The sequence below is a fragment of the Procambarus clarkii genome, chromosome 3, assembly GCF_040958095.1.
Source record: "Procambarus clarkii isolate CNS0578487 chromosome 3, FALCON_Pclarkii_2.0, whole genome shotgun sequence".
Classification (NCBI taxonomy): Eukaryota; Metazoa; Arthropoda; class Malacostraca; order Decapoda; family Cambaridae; genus Procambarus; species Procambarus clarkii.
The window spans coordinates 44,961,598-44,981,906 of NC_091152.1; the positions used below are offsets into that span (position 1 = coordinate 44,961,598).

A 20,309-nucleotide genomic window follows, 5' to 3' on the forward strand; every position below is an offset into this window, starting at 1 on the left:
AGGAGCCAGTCCTTCTTAGTGAGGGGCAAGTGTGCGGACCCCAAACACCCTATGACACTCACTCTACTATGACAAATCACCCTGCAAAGTTCCGCGAGACAAGCCTCATATGACAGGTCATCAACCATGGACAGTTAAAGAGACATTCTTTGATAGATATAGTAAATAATAAGAACATCACCAGCTGAAATAATATAATGCATTACCAGCGCCAAATATCTTGAGCTGGAATATCTCCAAAAATATCTCCTGAATATATTAGCACTGTAGTTTATCTTTGATTGAGATGGTTACTATCATAATCAAGAAATATTATTAAGAGTATATGTGTTTCATCAATGAGAATATGAGGTTCATCAATGATTATGTGAGATCAATCAATGAGTTAACGAGGTATATCAATAGGCATGTGAGGTCCAACAATGACTGTTTGATTGATAGAATAGAGAAAGATACAACGTCCAATATCAGGAACGTTAGAAGGAAAGAATTACGCAGACTTTAATTGAGTCTAAATACTGAGACTACGGAAAGAAATGTGCATCGTAGACCTCAAAAACTTCCCCAGCATTAGAGTTGTAAATAAATGCAGCAAGTTAGATGGGGAAATAGATGAAGACATGTCAGTACACATGTTTTATACCAAATACTTTGGAAAATGCAAGAAAAGTCATTGCAATAGCCGACTGCTCGAGTGCAGGGCTCTAGAGCTGAAACTCGACCCTGAGAGCTGATTCAAGAAAGCGCTTAGGCAAGTATAATAAACTTGATCATGCATAAATAGCGAACGCGACTCAGGTGTTCAAAATGAGAACACACACAATATAGACACAGTTTAGAGAACACAAGCAACAAGCACACTCACTGAGGAAGACATTCAACAGCTTAAATTACATTAATATAAAAGGTCGAGTATAATTCTCTGCTTTAAAACTGTCATGGCGTCCGTTTCCACACATAAAAGGTTTCTGCCTCTAGAACCAAATTAACATTACCGTAATTAGCAGACCTCAGGATGCAGGCCTCATTATTGCTTAACAAAACACTTTCTTTTTGACAAGTTTGACAAACCATTAAATATTCATCAGTTATTCACAAATGTTTCAAGGACGCGTAATATTACAACCAAAATAGTAATATTCTAAGTATTCATTATGAATACACACAAACTTATAAGAGAATAACAAGTATTCCGACACGCTGGCACTACAGTCAATCACATAACAGGCATCACCGACACGCTGCACTACAGTCAATAGTGTACTATCTACTTCATAAGATGATAGTACTTATTTTAACTATTTGGTAGAAAGTACCAATGTGGAGTGAAGAACCACCAGTAAACCTTCTTTTGGAATAATTTACAGAGTTCGTAAAAAGTAAATATTAGAGCCAAACTTATATATATCTAGGCCTAGTATATAGCACATATATGTACTATATAAGGCCGAGGACAGTGTGTATTAGGCCTAGGAATGTTAGAAGACGTTTGGGTCAGTCAGCTTCACATAGTTATGTTGCTGATGAAAAATAAAAAGTTTCCAGTTTGTCTAAATTTAATATTGCAAAGGTCTACATCTTGTTGGTCCATCGCTATATATAGGAACTATTTGGTTTAAAGTACCAATAAGTACTTCCATTTAAGGGTCTGGGCTGCAACATCCAGCTGCAAACATTACCACTCAATCTTGCACAATCAATGAGATAATATATATTGAACATAACAAAGGAACATCATGATGACATCGCTCATTGTGCTGGTTGGCTTTCACCAAAGTTCAAAATTGACTTCAACTTTAAAGTCATCAACTTTCTAAGTAATGCACAAAGGAGGAAAGTTTAAATTGCTTATCAGTAAGTTACTGAAGCATGAAAATGTGTTTTAACACTTCTCAAGGCATAGTTTACTTGGCCATAACAACCCTGTGTCACTTGGCTTGGCTACCAGGGCCAGTGTCACCTGGCTTGGCTACCAGGACCAGTGTCACCTGGCTTGGCCACCAGGACCAGTGTCACCTGGCTTGGCCACCAGGTCCAGTGTCACTTGGCTTGGCCACCAGGACCAGTGTCACCTGGCTTGGCCACCAGGACCAGTGCCACTTGGCTTGGCCACCAGGTCCAGTGTCACTTGGCTTGGCCCCCAGGACCAGTGTCACTTGGCTTGGCCACCAGGTCCAGTGTCACTTGGCTTGGCCCCCAGGACCAGTGTCACTGGGCAAGCTTGGCTACCAGGACCAGTGTCACCTGGCTTGGCCACCAGGGCCAGTGTCACTTGGCTTGGCCACCAGGACCAGTGTCACTGGGCAAGCTTGGCCACCAGGACCAGTGTCACTTGGCTTGGCCACCAGGGCCAGTGTCACCTGGCTTGGCCACCAGGACCAGTGTCACTTGGCTTGGCCACCAGGACCAGTATCACTTGGCTTGGCCACCAGGACCAGTGTCACTGGGCAAGCTTGGCTACTAGGACCAGTGTCACCTGGCTTGGCTACCAGGGCCAGTGTCACTGGGCAAGCTTGGCCACCAGGACCAGTGTCACTTGGCTTGGCCTCCAGGACCAGTGTCACTTGGCTTGGCCTCCAGGACCAGTGTCATTTGGCTTGGCCTCCAGGACCAGTGTCACTTGGCTTGGCCACCAGGACCAGTGTCACTTGACTTGGCCACCAGAACCAGTGTCACTTGGCTTGGCCTCCAGGACCAGTGTCACTTGGCTTGGCCCCCAGACCCAGTGTCACTTAGCTTGGCCCAGGGGGCCAGTGTCACTTGGCTTGGCCCCCAGGCTCAGTGTCACTTGGCTTGGCCCCCAGGCCCAGTGTCATTTGGCTTGGCCTCCAGGTCCAGTGTCACTTGGCTTGGCCCCCAAACCCAGTGTCACTTGGCTTGGCCTCCAGGCCCAGTGTCATTTGGCTTGGCCACCAGGCCCAGTGTCACTTGGCTTGGCCTCCAGGTCCAGTGTCACTTGGCTTGGCCCCCAAACCCAGTGTCATTTGGCTTGGCCACCAGGCCCAGTGTCACTTGGCTTGGCCCCCAGGCCCAGTGTCATTTGGCTTGGCCACCAGGCCCAGTGTCACTTGGCTTGGCCTCCAGGTCCAGTGTCACTTGGCTTGGCCCCCAAACCCAGTGTCACTTGGCTTGGCCTCCAGGCCCAGTGTCACTTGGCTTGGCCCCCAGGCCCAGTGTCATTTGGCCCCCAGACCCAGTGTCACTTGGCTTGGCGTCCAGGACCAGTGTCAGTTGGCTTGGCCCCCAGGACCAGTGTCACTTGGCTTGGCCCTCAGGCCCAGTGCCACTTGGCTTGGCCCCCAGGCCCAGTGTCACTTGGCTTGGCCCCCAGGACCAGTGTCATTTGGCTTGGCCCCCAGGACCAGTGTCACTTGGCTTGGCCTCCAGGCCCAGTGTCACTTGGCTTGGCCCCCAGGACCAGTGTCACTTGGCTTGGCCCTCAGGCCCAGTGCCACTTGGCTTGGCCCCCAGGATCAGTGTCACTTGGCTTGGCGTCCAGGACCAGTGTCAGTTGGCTTGGCCTTCAAGCCACTCTTACTCCCCACTTACTGACGACTGTGACGATTACTGGCCTGAGATCACGGTGTACAGTAGAAAAGTGATCCCTACCTACTGATGACTGACAACTAACGGACTCAGAACACGGTTCACAGTAGCTAATTACACATACCGACGACTGTGATCTCAGTTCAGAGTAGCCAAACTATCACCAACTCCTGTACTTAACTATTATGATTATGAGGTACAGTATTATACTAGAAAAAATTACAAGAAAATTTCATGTATTAAGTTTAAGCAAGTTTATTTATAAAAAGAAATTAATATTTTTTTTAAATATTTTTTCAGTTTTTATGCAAAACTGTCAGGTGAATTTAGGTGATTTAAAAATTGCTTTAAAATGTATATCTTTTTTTATATATAATTTTACATTTTTATATTAATTAGTATTTTTGCTAAAAAATGTTTGTAATTAAGAAATTTTTTATTTATTTTTTGCTTGTCTTCCCTCACTCTTGAGGAAGACTATAGAGTTAATTTTTAATACAGATTTAAAGGGTGACTATAATATTGACAATATATTGTGTTGATTCATTGTTACGAGAGAAGTGCGATGGTGGAAGATGACCATTTGTTGATGGGTCATGACTATAGGCGCACCCTTTCTCTCCTCTTCTAAACCTTCTTTCTCTTTATACACGACGACCACTAGGAAGCCTCGTGATGGTGCGAGTCACCAAACTCTTGTGGGCCACACTGGCCTCGGAACATGGTACAATGTAGCTAATGTTAGGACCCCAGGTAGCCTGAAGAACGAGTCTAACTGTCTTAGAGTTATTCCGCCTACTGGACCTGATTGAGAAGTTAGAGGAAGTGTAGATATAAGAATATATTCTAAATACATGACAAATATCAGTGAATAGTTTAAAAGCATGCGCAGAGGATGAACATGTAAATAAGTGACATGACATGAGATGTCGATACTTTGCTGACATGAAGTGAGACCCGCGGGACATCTTGACCATACTTGAGCAACAGAAGTTGTGAGGGAATGTCGCGTTCTGTTGAGCTCCTGGTCGAGGAGGACCACCTAGTTGTGTGCTCCTTCAAGAGGAGGGAATCAGGCAGGCGTTTATGTGGGAAGACTTAATGTACTCATGTCAGGAGCAGAAGAGCTGTGAGGCAGTCTAAAAGAGACCTGGTTGGATGTCATAGGAGGACAACATCTTGGAGCAGCAGCTGATTGAGCGCCCTCCAGATACAAATTCTGCGGTTTGTGTGGGAGAACTGCAACGTTTGTGTGGGAGAATTCTGCGGTTTGTGTGGGAGAACTGCAACGTTTGTGTGGGAGAACTGCAACGTTTGTGTGGGAGAACTGCAACGTTTGTGTGGGAGAACTGCAACGTTTGTGTGGGAGAACTACAACGTTTGTGAGGGAGAACTACAACGTTTGTGTGGGAGAACTGCAACGTTTGTGAGGGAGAACTACAACGTTTGTGTGGGAGAACTGCAACGTTTGTGTGGGAGAACTGCAACGTTTGTGTGGGAGAACTGCAACGTTTGTGAGGGAGAACTACAACGTTTGTGTGGGAGAACTGCAACGTTTGTGAGGGAGAACTACAACGTTTGTGTGGGAGAACTGCAACGTTTGTGTGGGAGAACTGCAACGTTTGTGTGGGAGAACTGCAACGTTTGTGTGGGAGAACTACAACGTTTGTGTGGGAGAACTGCAACGTTTGTGAGGGAGAACTGCAACGTTTGTGTGGGAGAACTGCAACGTTTGTGTGGCAGAACTGCAACGTTTGTGTGGGAGAACTGCAACGTTTGTGAGGGAGAACTGCAACGTTTGTGTGGGAGAACTGCAACGTTTGTGTGGGAGAACTGCAACGTTTGTGTGGGAGAACTACAACGTTTGTGTGGGAGAACTGCAACGTTTGTGAGGGAGAACTACAACGTTTGTGTGGGAGAACTGCAACGTTTGTATGGGAGAACTGCCACGTTTGTGTGGGAGAACTGCAACGTTTGTGTGGGAGAACTGCAACGTTTGTGAGGGAGAACTGCAACGTTTGTGTGGGAGAACGGCAACGTTTGTGTGGGAGAACTGCAGCGTTTGTGTGGGAGAACTGCAACGTTTGTGTGGGAGATCTACAACGTTTGTGTGGGAGAACTGCAACGTTTGTGAGGGAGAACTACAACGTTTGTGTGGGAGAACTGCAACGTTTGTGTGGGAGAACTACAACACTTGTGTGGGAGAACTGCAACGTTTGTGTGGGAGAACTGCAACGTTTGTGTGGGAGAACTACAACGTTTGTGTGGGAGAACTGCAACGTTTGTGTGGGAGAACTACAACGTTTGTGTGGGAGAACTGCAACGTTTGTGTGGGAGAACTGCAACGTTTGTGTGGGAGAAATACAACGTTTGTGTGGGAGAACTGCAACGTTTGTGAGGGAGAACTACAACGTTTGTGTGGGAGAACTACAACGTTTGTGTGGGAGAACTACAACGTTTGTGTGGGAGAACTACAACGTTTGTGTGGGAGAACTACAACGTTTGTGTGGGAGAACTACAACGTTTGTGTGGGAGAACTGCAACGTTTGTGAGGGAGAACTGCAACGTTTGTGTGGGAGAACTGCAACGTTTGTGAGGGAGAACTGCAACGTTTGTGTGGGAGAACTACAACGTTTGTGTGGGAGAACTGCAACGTTTGTGTGGGAGAACTACAACGCTTGTGTGGGAGAACTACAACGTTTGTGTGGGAGAACTACAACGTTTGTGTGGGAGAACTACAACGCTTGTGTGGGAGAACTACAACGTTTGTGTGGGAGAACCACAAAGTTTGTGTGGGAGAACTACAACGTTTGTGTGGGAGAACTACAACGCTTGTGTGGGAGAACTACAACGTTTGTGTGGGAGAACCACAACGTTTGTGTGGGAGAACCACAACGTTTGTGTGGGAGAACCACAATGCTTGTGTGGGAAAGCTACAATGTTTGTGTGGTGGAAGTTAGTGAGAGAACTTCGTGCCAGAGGAGTACAAGCTATACTGTAAGGTGAAGTAGGACTTCCAGTGAGAAGTGGAACTTCATGGACCTAATGAATCTTAGAGTTGTGTAGAGAGCTACACGTCGCTTGTGTGAAGCGTTTGGCGAGAGCTTCACTGGCATATAAGGAGGACTACACTGATTGGTGGTGCTGCAGGAGTTCCTTACATATTCTGAGGACCCAGATGATGATTGTAGGGGGGGACCTCGAGTAATGGAATAGAGGACCATATGGACCTCGATATCTAAGGGAGTGCTTGATTGTGTTTTTGGCGTGAAAGGCGCAGTGCAAGGTGAGAGATTGTTGCTTTTGTAGAGTAGGAAATATATGAATATTATATGTGTCATGTATTGCAGCCTAAAGCAGTGAAGGAAGCAGAATGCTGTGGACTGAAGTCCGAGCAGCAGCCTGGTGCAGTTATAGGTTGGAGACATAAGGTGACATTAGTGTGTTACCAGTTGGTAGTAGCCTAAGAGGTGATTGTACTGTTTTATAACCATTTCCTTTATGTGTATTGTGTATGTTTAAATGTATTAACTATTATGTTTGTTAGCTGGCTTTTGCTCTTGTCCTGGTGAGGCTTCCTGGCTAGAGAGAGAGAGAGAAAGACTCGGATATAACATGGGTGATAGTTGACTATAACTGAGGGGGATTGAGAGATCATCCCACAGTAAGGAGAGTGCGGGGAGTCACGGCGGCACAAGAGGGGGTGTGTACACATGACAACTAGGCAGTGTGAGCCGTAACCCTGAACAAAGGTGACGCTGAACCCCTCTCCCAAAACCAGACGCTCACCAGGGTGATCTCTTAAATAATTACAAGCACTCCAGTGTTCAGTGCTGGTCGACCGACGGTAGCAGGAGTGTGGCTGCCGAGGTTCTGTTAAGGAGTGGTTGGGGACCTCTGTTCAATGGTAAGCGAATATCAGGATGGTTCAAATAACCAAGTTTCAGTGCAGGTATAAAGAAACCTCTCCCGACTCCCTTCCACACCCAATGATACTAAGTAATCCCTACTTACATACGACTTTGACGACCTGTTGCCTGAGAACAAGTGCACAGTAGCTAAGTTATCCCCCACATACTGACGACTGTGACAATCACTGGCCTAAGAACACGGTGCACAGTAGCTGTGGTCCCCACTTACTGACTGTGAGAACTACTGGCGCAATGAGGCGCCCTGGCGCAGTGAGGCACCCTGGCGCAGTGAGACACCCTGGCGCAGTGAGACACCCTGGCGCAGTGAGGCACCCTGGCGCAGTGAGACACCCTGGCGCAGTGAGACACCCTGGCGCAGTGAGGCACCCTGGCGCAGTGAGGCACCCTGGCGCAGTGAGACACCCTGGCGCAGTGAGGTACCCTGGCAGAGTTAGGCACCCTGGTGCAGTGAGGCACCCTGGCGCAGTGAGGCACCCTGGCGCAGTGAGACACCCTGGCGCAGTGAGACTGGTGTTACACTAATTTTCTTACTCCCAACTTACTGACAACTGTGACGACCAGTGACCTCAGAACACGGTGCACAGTCGCTAATTGATCTCCACTTAATGACGACTACTGGGCTCAGAACGTGGTACACGGTAGCTAATTACACATACCGACGACAGTGATCTCAGTTCAGAGTAGCCAAGCTATCACCAATTGCTGATGGTTGATAATCAATTTACGTATTTAATTATTATAATTATAAGTTATTATATTAAAAAATTTTAAGCTGAAAAAGGCTCTGAAAGAAATTCGACCAATGTTTAAATATAATTTTAAATATAAAAAAAATTTTATATATAAAATTTTAAAAAATTTTCATTAATTTTCTTTCAAGTTTTTATACAAAACTATCATAAAAAATTAGTAATTTTAAAGTACCATTTCCAACTTTACATAACTTTATATATTACTTTTAAATTGTATATGAAATAATATTTCTGCTAAGAATTGATTATTAATATGATTTGAGTGTTTTTTAATTATATGTCCTTCGCTCACTCAAGAGGGAGACAATAGTGTTTTTTTTTATATCTTTAAAGGGTGACAAAATATTCATAATATATTGTGATCATACATTGTTTCGAGAGAAGTGCGATGGTGGAAGATGACCATTTGTTGATGGGTCATGACTATAGGCGCACCCTTTCTCTCCTCTTCTAAACCTTCTTTCTCTTTATACACGACGACCACTAGGAAGCCTCGTGATGGTGCGAGTCATCAAACTCTTGTGGGTTGTAACCACACGGTAATCAGAACACGGTACACAGTAGCTAAGTTATCCGTACGTACTGACAACTGTGACGATCACTGGCCTCAAAACACGGTACATAGTACCTATGTAATAATTACATACTGATGACGGCACGCCGGTGTAGCGAGGCTCGCCGGTGTAGCGGGGCACGCCGGTGTAGCGAGGCACGCCGGTGTAGCGAGGCACGCCGGTGTAGCGAGGCACGCCGGTGTAGCGAGGCACGCCGGTGTAGCGAGGCACGCCGGTGTAGCGAGGCACGCCTGTGTAGCGAGGCACGCCGGTGTAGCGAGGCACGCCGGAGTAGCGAGGCACGCCGGTGTAGCGAGGCACGCCGGAGTAGCGAGGCCCGCCAGTGTAGCGAGGCACGCCGGTGTAGCGAGGTTTCGCCGGTGTAGCGAGGCACGCGGGTGTAGCGAGGCACGCCGGTGTAGCGAGGCCCGCCGGTGTAGCGAGGCCCGCCAGTGTAGCGAGGCAACGCCAGTGTAGCGAGGCACGCCGGTGTAGCGAGGCACGCCGGTGTAGCGAGGTTTCGCCGGTGTAGCGAGACATGCCGGTGTAGCAAGGCACGCCGGTGTAACGAGGCACGCCGGTGTAGCGAGGTTTCGCCGGTGTAGCGAGACATGCCGGTGTAGCGTGGCACGCCGGTGTAGCGAGGCACGCCGGTGTAGCGAGGCCCGCCGGAGTAGCGAGGCACGCCGGTGTAGCGAGGCACGCCGGTGTAGCGAGGCCCGCCGGCGTAGCGAGATTTCGCCGGTGTAGCGAGACATGCCGGTGTAGCGAGGCACGCCGGTGTAACGAGGCACGCCGGTGTAGCGAGGTTTCGCCAGTGTAGCGAGACATGCCGGTGTAGCGTGGCATGCCGGTGTAGCGAGGCACGCCGGTGTAGTGAGGGCCGCCGGTGTAGCGAATCACGCCCGTGTAGCGAGGCCCGCCGGTGTAGCGAGGTTTCGCCGGTGTAGCGAGGCACGCCGGTGTAGCGAGGCACGCCGGTGTAGCGAGGCCCGCTGTTGTAGCGAGGCACGCCGGTGTAGCGAGGCCCGCCGGTGTAGCGAGGCACGCCGGTGTAGCGAGGCACGCCGGTGTAGCGAGGCACGCCGGTGTAGCGAGGCACGCCGGTGTAGCGAGGCACGCCGGTGTAGCGAGGTTTCGCCGGTGTAGCGAGGCCCGCTGGTGTAGCAAGGCACGCGGGTGTAGCGAGGCACGCCGTTGTAGCGAGGCCCGCCGGTGTAGCGAGGCCCGCCGGTGTAGCGAGGCCCGCCGGTGTAGCGAGGCACGCCGGTGTAGCGAGGCCCGCCAGTGTAGCGAGGTTTCGCCGGTGTAACGAGGCACGCACGTGTAGCGAGGTTTCGCCAGTGTAGCGAGACATGCCGGTGTAGCGTGGCATGCCGGTGTAGCGAGGAACGCCGGTGTAGCGAGGGCCGCCGGTGTAGCGAATCACGCCGGTGTAGCGAGGCACGCCGGTGTAGCGAGGCCCGCTGGTGTAGCGAGGTTTCGCCGGTGTAGCGAGGCCCGCCGGTGTAGCGAGGCCCGCCGGTGTAGCGAGGTTTCGCCGGTGTAGCGAGGCACGCCGGTGTAGCGAGGCACGCCGGTGTAGCGAGACACGCCGGTGTAGCGAGGCCCGCCGGTGTAGCGAGGTTTCGCCGATGTAGCGAGGCACACCGGTGTAGCGAGGCACGCCGGTGTAGCGAGGCACGCCGGTGTAGCGAGGCACGCCGGTGTAGTGAGGAACGCCGGTGTAGCGAGGCACGCCGGTGTAGTGACGCACGCCGGTGTAGCGAGGAACGCCGGTGTAGCGAGGCACGCCGGTGTAGCGAGGCACGCCAGTGTAGCGAGGCACGCCGGTGTAGCGAGGAACGCCGGTGTAGCGAGGCACGCCGGTGAAGCGAGGCACGCCGGTGTAGCGAGGCCTGCCGGTGTAGCGAGGTTTCGCCAGTGTAGCGAGGATCGCCGGTGTAGCGAGGCACGCCGGTGTAGCGAGGCACGCCGGTGTAGCGAGGCACGCCGGTGTAGTGAGGAACGCCGGTGTAGCGAGGCACGCCGGTGTAGTGAGGCACGCCGGTGTAGCGAGGCCTGCCGGTGTAGCGAGGTTTCGCCGGTGTAGCGAGGCCCGCCGGTGTAGCGAGGCCCGCCGGTGTAGCGAGGTTTCGCCGATACAGCGAGGCACGCCGGTGTAGCGAGGCCCGCCGGTGTAGCGAGGCACGCCGGTGTAGAGAGGCACGCCGGTGTAGCGAGGCCCGCCGGTGTAGCGAGGTTTCGCCGGTGTAGCGAGGCACGCCGGTGTAGCGAGGCTCGCCGGTGTAGCGAGGTTTCGCCGGTGTAGCGAGGCACGCCGGTGTAGCGAGGCCCGCCGGTGTAGCGAGGTTTCGCCGGTGTAGCGAGGCACGTCGGTGTAGCGAGGCTCGCCGGTGTAGCGAGGTTTCGCCGGTGTAGCGAGGCCCGCCGGTGTAGCGAGGCCCGCCGGTGTAGCGAGGTTTCGCCGGTGTAGCGAGGCACGGCGGTGTAGCGAGGCACGGCGGTGTAGCGAGGCACGCCGGTGTAGCGAGGCCCGCCGGTGTAGCGAGGTTTCGCCGATGTAGCGAGGCACGCCGGTGTAGCGAGGCACGCCGGTGTAGCGAGGCACGCCGGTGTAGCGAGGCACGCCGGTGTAGTGAGGAACGCCGGTGTAGCGAGGCACGCCGGTGTAGTGACGCACGCCGGTGTAGACTTACACCTGCCTCAGAGACAGGTGACTTACACCTGCCTCAGAGACTCCACCTGTGGCCTACACCTGTCCCAGAGACTACACATGTGACCTACACCTGCCTCAAAGTTTCCATATGTGGCTTACACCTGCCTCAGAGACTCCACATGTGGCCTACACCTGCCCCAGAGACTACACATGTGGCCATACACCTTCCCTAGAGACTCCACATGTGACCTACACCTGCCTCAGAGACTCCACATGTGACCTACACCTCCCCCAGAGACTACACATGTGGCCATACACCTTCCCTAGAGACTCCACATGTGACCTACACCTGCCCCAGAGACTACACATGTGGCCATACACCTCCCCAGAGACTCCACATGTGGCCATACACCTCCCCAGAGACTCCACATGTGGCCATACACCTCCCCCAGAGAGTCCACATGTGGCCATACACCTCCCCCAGAGACTACACATGTGGCCATACACCTCCCCAGAGACTCCACATGTGGCCATACACCTCCCCCAGAGACTACACATGTGGCCATACACCTCCCCCAGAGACTCCACATGTGACCTACACCTCCCCCAGAGACTACACATGTGACCTACACCTCCCCCAGAGACTCCACATGTAGCCATACACCTCCCCAGAGACTCCACATGTGGCCATACACCTCCCCCAGAGACTACACATGTGGCCATACACCTCCCCAGAGACTCCACATGTGGCCATACACCTCCCCCAGAGACTCCACATGTGGCCATACACCTCCCCCAGAGACTACACATGTGACCTACACCTCCCCCAGAGACTACACATGTGACCTACACCTACCCCAGAGACTACACATGTGACCTACACCTCCCCCAGAGACTACACATGTGACCTACACCTCCCCCAGAGACTACACATGTGACCTACACCTCCCCCAGAGACTACACATGTGACCTACACCTCCCCCAGAGACTACACATGTGACCTACACCTCCCCCAGAGACTACACATGTGACCTACACCTGCCCCAGAGACTACACATGTGACCTACACCTCCCCCAGAGACTACACATGTGACCTACACCTCCCCCAGAGACTCCACATGTGACCTACACCTGCCCCAGAGACTACACTATTTCCTGGTTTGGGCAACATGTGAGAGGATGATGTTCTACAATGTGGTGTATAAGAGAATAGCCAGATGTTCTACACTGTGGTGTATAACAATAGTTAGATGTTCTACACTGTGGTGTATAACAATAGCCAGATGTTCTACACTGTGGTGTATAACAATAGTCAGATGTTCTACACTGTGGTGTATAACAATAGCCAGATGTTCTACACTGTGGTGTATAACAATAGCCAGATGTTCTACTCTGTGGTGTATAACAATAGCCAGATGTTCTACACTGTGGTGTATAACAATAGCCAGATGTTCTACTCTGTGGTGTATAACAATAGCCAGATGTTCTACAATGTGGTGTATAACAATAGCCAGATGTTCTACACTGTGGTGTATAACAATAGTCAGATGTTCTACACTGTGGTGTATAACAATAGCCAGATGTTCTACACTGTGGTGTATAACAATAGCCAGATGTTCTACACTGTGGTGTATAACAATAGCCAGATGTTCTACACTGTGGTGTATAACAATAGTCAGATGTTCTACTCTGTGGTGTATAACAATAGCCAGATGTTCTACACTGTGGTGTATAACAATAGTCAGATGTTCTACACTGTGGTGTATAACAATAGCCAGATGTTCTACACTGTGGTGTATAACAATAGCCAGATGTTCTACTCTGTGGTGTATAACAATAGCCAGATGTTCTACTCTGTGGTGTATAACAATAGCCAGATGTTCTACACTGTGGTGTATAACAATAGTCAGATGTTCTACACTGTGGTGTATAACAATAGCCAGATGTTCTACACTGTGGTGTATAACAATAGCCAGATGTTCTACTCTGTGGTGTATAACAATAGCCAGATGTTCTACACTGTGGTGTATAACAATAGCCAGATGTTCTACTCTGTGGTGTATAACAATAGCCAGATGTTCTACACTGTGGTGTATAACAATAGTCAGATGTTCTACACTGTGGTGTATAACAATAGCCAGATGTTCTACTCTGTGGTGTATAACAATAGCCAGATGTTCTACACTGTGGTGTATAACAATAGCCAGATGTTCTACTCTGTGGTGTATAACAATAACCAGATGTTCTACACTGTGGTGTATAACAATAGTCAGATGTTCTACACTGTGGTGTATAACAATAGCCAGATGTTCTACTCTGTGGTGTATAACAATAGCCAGATGTTCTACACTGTGGTGTATAACAATAGCCAGATGAATTCTCACCACGTGGTGAGAACTGTTACCACGTGGTGAGAACTGTTACCACGTGGTGAGAACTGTTACCACGTGGTGAGAACTGTCGCCACGTGGTGAGAACTGTTACCACGTGGTGAGAACTGTCACCACGTGGTGAGAACTGTTACCACGTGGTGAGAACTGTCACCACGTGGTGAGAACTGTTACCACGTGGTGAGAACTGTCACCACGTGGTGAGAACTGTTACCACGTGGTGAGAACTGTCACCACGTGGTGAGAACTGATACCACGTGGTGAGAACTGTTACCACGTGGTGAGAACTGTCACCACGTGGTGAGAACTGATACCACGTGGTGAGAACTGTCACCACGTGGTGAGAACTGATACCACGTGGTGAGAACTGTCACCACGTGGTGAGAACTGATACCACGTGGTGAGAACTGTCACCACGTGGTGAAAACTGTCACCACGTGGTGAGAACTGATACCACGTGGTGAGAACTGTCACCACGTGGTGAGAACTGTCACCACGTGGTGAGAACTGTCACCACGTGGTGAGAAGCAATAAAGAACAGTGTTTGGTAAGGCGGTAACAACGGTGCCTCTGACGAGCCGCGGCGCCAAACACCAGAGAATATATTCACTGTCACAATAATTCAAGAACCCGGGAAAAAGTGGATTGGTGAGCGGGGGAAATATTTCTTGTAACAATAACCTGTAACAAACAATGTATTGAGAGGAGAGCGTTGAAAGCTGGGTAAAAAGGTGAGGGAGGGAGGGGGGGGAGAGAGAGAGAGAGAGAGAGAGAGAGAGAGAGAGAGAGAGAGAGAGAGAGAGAGAGAGAGAGAGAGAGAGAGAGAGAGAGAGAGAGAGAGAGAGAGAGAGAGAAGGTATGGGACGGAAACCAAAGGGAAAGAAATGGGAAGGGGATGAGGCACAGATGGAAAGGAAAAAGAGGAAGGTGGTTGGTACAAAAATTTGGTACAAAAGATTGGTACAAAAACAAATAAATTTGGGTGAATATAAATATTAGGTCCTCTGTGATTTCCATTATTTTTATGGTATGTTCTCTTCGGCGTTGTTGGCTAGGGTGTCCCTGGTGATGATCTGGGTGTGTCTATAGGTTACATCTTTTATGGGGCCTTTGTTGTTTGTGCATTGTCAGATAACTGGAGAGAAGTTTTGTCTTGCCTGTATATTGAGGTCACTAGCGGCTGACGGTCCCCAAGTTGCCACGTGGAGGCCTAGACGACATTCTCCTCCTTCAAGGCGTTTCACTTGAAGTCAGGAGAGTTCTTGAAGAGCAACTAACTCTACTGGTTGGTTTTGGTAGCGGTCAATAATATTACTTCCGTCAATAATGTCTTCCGGGACTCTTTACTACTTTTGGTGAGCCTCGGGGAAGAATATTCAGTAGAATATTTGAAACGGTAAAGCAGGTGCCCCACTGATACCCTTCAGAGGGTTGAGCAAAACAGATGTGTTGCTGAAGAGGAGCGCCCCCGACACCAAGTGATGCACCTTGAAAGAAGCAAATGTCGTCTATACCTTCACAAATTATTATGGACGATGGAACTCATCCTGAGTCTATGTTCATTCTATCCAGCGGTCCACCCCAAAGACGCATTAATTAATTTTAACACGATGTTCTTTCAAAATAGGAATTTTCCCAAATATAAATTAATGTTTTTATATATTTAGCATACAATGTATATTTCGACATTGGTTAGGTTAGGTTAGGTGTCCAGGTTCTGTTGTGACTATTCGTATTTGTAGTACGTTGGTGAAGCATTTACAGCGTCGTGGTTCGAATAAAAGTTGTCAGCGAAGCACATATTCGAAAAGTGTTCGAACGTCATCAGTTGTGAGTCGTGTGTAAACCGTTTTTCATTCGTAAACAGCTGGGGGGGGGGGGGGGTTGGCGGGTGGATGGAATCACTTTTGGCCTTTGTTTATGAGGACGGGCTGGTGTATGAGGACGGGATGGTGTATGAGGACGGGCTGGTGTATGAGGACGGGTTGGTGTATGAGGACGGGCTGGTGTATGAGGACGGGCTGGTGTATGAGGACGGGCTGGTGTATGAGGACGGGCTGGTGTATGAGGACGGGCTGGTGCATGAGGACGGGCTGGTGCATGAGGACGGGTTGGTGTATGAGGACGGGCTGGTGTATGAGGACGGGCTGGTGTATGAGGACGGGCTGGTGTATGAGGACGGGCTGGTGTATGAGGACGGGCTGGTGTGTGAGGACGGGCTGGTGTGTGAGGACGGGCTAGTGTATAAGGACGGGCTGGTGTATGAGGACGGGCTGGTGTATGAGGACGGCTGGTGTATGAGGACGGGCTGGTGTATGAGGACGGGCTGGTGTATGAGGACGGGCTGGTGTATGAGGACAGGCTGGTGTATGAGGACGAGCTGGTGAATGAGGACGAGCTGGTGTATGAGGACGGGCTGGTGTATGAGGACGGGCAGGTGTGTGAGGACGGGCTGGTGTATGAGGACGAGCTGGTGTATGAGGACGGGCTGGTGTATGAGAACGAGCTGGTGTATGAGGACGAGCTGGTCTATGAGGACGGGCTGGTGTATGAGGACGGGCTGGTGTATGAGGACGGGCTGGTGTATGAGGACGGGCTGGTGTATGAGGACGGGCTGGTGTATGAGGACGGGCTGGTGTATGAGGACGGGCTGGTGTATGAGGACGGGCTGGTGTATGAGGACGGGCTGGTGTATGAGGACGGGCTGGTGTATGAGGACAGGCTGGTGTGTGAGGACGGGCAGGTGTGTGAGGACGGGCTGGTGTGTGAGGACGGGCTGGTGTGTGAGGACGGGCTGGTGTGTGAGGACGGGCTGGTGTATGAGGACGGGCTGGTGTATGAGGACGGGCTGGTGTATGAGGACGGGCTGGTGTATGAGGACGGGCTGGTGTATGAGGACGGGCTGGTGTATGAGGACGGGCTGGTGTATGAGGACGGGCTGGTGTATGAGGACGGGCTGGTGTATGAGGACGGGCTGGTGTATGAGGACGGGCTGGTGTATGAGGACGGGCTGGTGTATGAGGACGGGCTGGTGTATGAGGACGGGCAGGTGTATGAGGACGGGCTGGTGTATGAGGACGGGCTGGTGTATGAGGACGGGCTGGTGTATGAGGACGGGCTGGTGTATGAGGACGGGCTGGTGTATGAGGACGGGCTGGTGTATGAGGACGGGCTGGTGTATGAGGACGGGCTGGTGTATGAGGACGGGCTGGTGTATGAGGACGGGCTGGTGTATGAGGACGGGCTGGTGTATGAGGACGGGCTGGTGTATGAGGACGGGCTGGTGTATGAGGACGGGCTGGTGTATGAGGACGGGCTGGTGTATGAGGACGGCTGGTGTATGAGGACGGGCTGGTGTATGAGGACGGGCTGGTGTATGAGGACGGGCTGGTGTATGAGGACGGGCTGGTGTATGAGGACGGGCTGGTGTATGAGGACGGGCTGGTGTATGAGGACGGGCTGGTGTATGAGGACGGGCTGGTGTGTGAGGACGGGCTGGTGTGTGAGGACGGGCTGGTGTGTGAGGACGGGCTGGTGTATGAGGACGGGCTGGTGTATGAGGACGGGCTGGTGTATGAGGACGGGCTGGTGTATGAGGACGGGCTGGTGTATGAGGACGGGCTGGTGTATGAGGACGGGCTGGTGTATGAGGACGGGCTGGTGTATGAGGACGGGCTGGTGTATGAGGACGGGCTGGTGTATGAGGACGGGCTGGTGTATGAGGACGGGCAGGTGTATGAGGACGGGCTGGTGTATGAGGACGGGCTGGTGTATGAGGACGGGCTGGTGTATGAGGACGGGCTGGTGTATGAGGACGGGCTGGTGTATGAGGACGGGCTGGTGTATGAGGACGGGCTGGTGTATGAGGACGGGCTGGTGTATGAGGACGGGCTGGTGTATGAGGACGGGCTGGTGTATGAGGACGGGCTGGTGTATGAGGACGGGCTGGTGTGTGAGGACGGGCTGGTGTGTGAGGACGGGCTGGTGTGTGAGGACGGGCTGGTGTGTGAGGACGGGCTGGTGTATGAGGACGGGCAGGTATATGAGGACGGGCTGGTGTATGAGGACGGGCAGGTGTATGAGGACGGGGTGGTGTATGAGGACGGGCTGGTGTATGAGGACGGGCTGGTGTATGAGGACGGGCAGGTGTATGAGGACGGGCTGGTGTATGAGGACGGGCTGGTGTATGAGGACGGGCTGGTGTATGAGGACGGGCTGGTGTATGAGGACGGGCTGGTGTATGAGGACGGGCTGGTGTATGAGGACGGGCAGGTGTATGAGGACGGGCTGGTGTATGAGGACGGGCTGGTGTATGAGGACGGGCTGGTGTATGAGGACGGGCTGGTGTGTGAGGACGGGCTGGTGTGTGAGGACGGGCTGGTGTATGAGGACGGGCAGGTATATGAGGACGGGCTGGTGTATGAGGACGGGCAGGTGTATGAGGACGGGCTGGTGTATGAGGACGGGCTGGTGTATGAGGACGGGCTGGTGTATGAGGACGGGCAGGTGTATGAGGACGGGCTGGTGTATGAGGACGGGCTGGTGTATGAGGACGGGCTGGTGTATGAGGACGGGCTGGTGTATGAGGACGGGCTGGTGTATGAGGACGGGCTGGTGTATGAGGACGGGCTGGTGTATGAGGACGGGCTGGTGTATGAGGACGGGCTGGTGTATGAGGACGGGCTGGTGTATGAGGACGGGCTGGTGTATGAGGACGGGCTGGTGTATGAGGACGGGCTGGTGTATGAGGACGGGCTGGTGTATGAGGACGGGCTGGTGTATGCATCTTGTCCATTTTTTGATCATCGTTTAAATATAAACAAATAATATTTTTTGACTAAAGAATTCAAATATTGTTTCCTTTAGAGAATTCTTGAACTTTAAAAAGTTCCGGCACGCCGCCTCCCATACTCTTTAGAAAGGATGGAATGGAATTATGAGGAGAAAGCGCCAAGCCATTACGACTATATAGCACTTGGAAGGGATTAGGATAAGGATTTGGGATGGGACCGGGGGGGGGGGCCATTCCAAATAAAGCCAACCTCTTTGAAAATCTTCCAAGCTCACTAGAGATCCTGGCTACCATGCGCATGGGCTCCCAGCAGACGCACACATCACTGGTTGGACAGTTTAAAGTTTCCTATTTAAAGGCCCTATTACACAATCACAGTAATGTGACTATCAATAAAACAAAGTGTACTGAAAGAGGGGCATCAGAGGTGCATTGCTGGACGACTGAGGCGGAGTGCATGAAGGGGGGGGGGAATTTTGTGACAAATCCTGGTACGGCTTCAGTGGAAGCCTCAGGAACACTCGTGGGTTCAGCAGAACCCCAGGTAACAATTCTTTTGAGCCTGTGGTGGCGTAGTCGTGTAGAGCGGCGTCTGGGAATACCCAGCACATATACCCAGGGAAAGGAAGCTGTCATGGCTGCAGAGAACATGTATACCGACACTTTAGATGCGACATTACTGACCACATTTCACCGACTTAGAGTCGTTGCAACAGAGGTTAATTTGCCGCGTGTTTAAGTATACCGAGTGACACATCAATCTTCTCCTGGCTCCTGCTATCAGTTTCAGCGTTGGACGGTAGTCTAATTCCCTCCTTTGTTCTCTTGACGTTCATGTTGACAGCTCTGTGTGCGGGTTCTCTTGCTCTGTCTCCCACAAACCCATGCACAGAGATATGTACATTCACTTCTTTTCCAACCATCCTCCTTCTGTTAAGAAAAGTGTTCTCGTCTCTGTTCCTGCGCGCTCTTCGCATCAGTCACCCTCAGTTCCTTGATCTGAAAGCTCATTTATTTACAAGTCTTTCTCTCGCCATGGTTACCCTTTACATTTTATCAACTGTGCATATTCTCAAGTTAAACATTTCTGTTCATCTCAAACCTGTTTCCAACATCAGTACCACTGTGCTCTGCCTTCCCTTCATATCTGAACTCAAAATTCTCACTAATACCTTTCGACCACTTGACATGAAGCTCACCTTTCGACACACTAACACTCTTCTAAGTAATCTGCTTCACACTGCTCCTCCTGCTTCTAATGCTGCTGGTGTCTACTCTATTTCCTGTTGGTCTTGTCCTCTCCAACACTTTGGTGAATCTGGCCGTACACTTAATGACAGACTTAAAGAACACAAAAGAAATGTTAAGTCTGCAAACACAAACAATGCTCTCTTCTGTCATATTTGTGACTCCAATCATCCTATTGATGGGTCGTCTAAAATAATCTTTCCTGCCACTACTCTTGACAGACGCCGTCCTGGGTAAGCGGCTCTGATACCCAACATGAACCTGAGTCCTGGCTTTGTTGCTGCCCAACACACACACAACGTAACGGTCCCTATGATGCCCTTGTTACTACTTGTGATAAAGTTGTTACATCTTATTATAACGTTTTTATGACTTATTAGAACGTTGTTACAACTTGCTATATTGGTTGTTACAATTGTTAGGTGGTGTTAAACCT

At 50.9% G+C, this 20,309-nt stretch overlaps 1 protein-coding gene across 1 annotated transcript in view; it reads right to left on the minus strand.

Moving 5' to 3' along the window:
- LOC138368997 (collagen alpha-2(IV) chain-like) overlaps positions 1–20,309 on the minus strand; it is a 45,610-nt gene that overhangs the window by 12,717 nt on the left and 12,584 nt on the right. Inside the window, exon 2 of the mRNA XM_069331747.1 lies at positions 8,878–11,478. Within this exon, the coding sequence (XP_069187848.1) occupies positions 8,878–11,478 (2,601 nt within the window). The remainder of the gene's footprint in view (positions 1–8,877; positions 11,479–20,309) is intronic.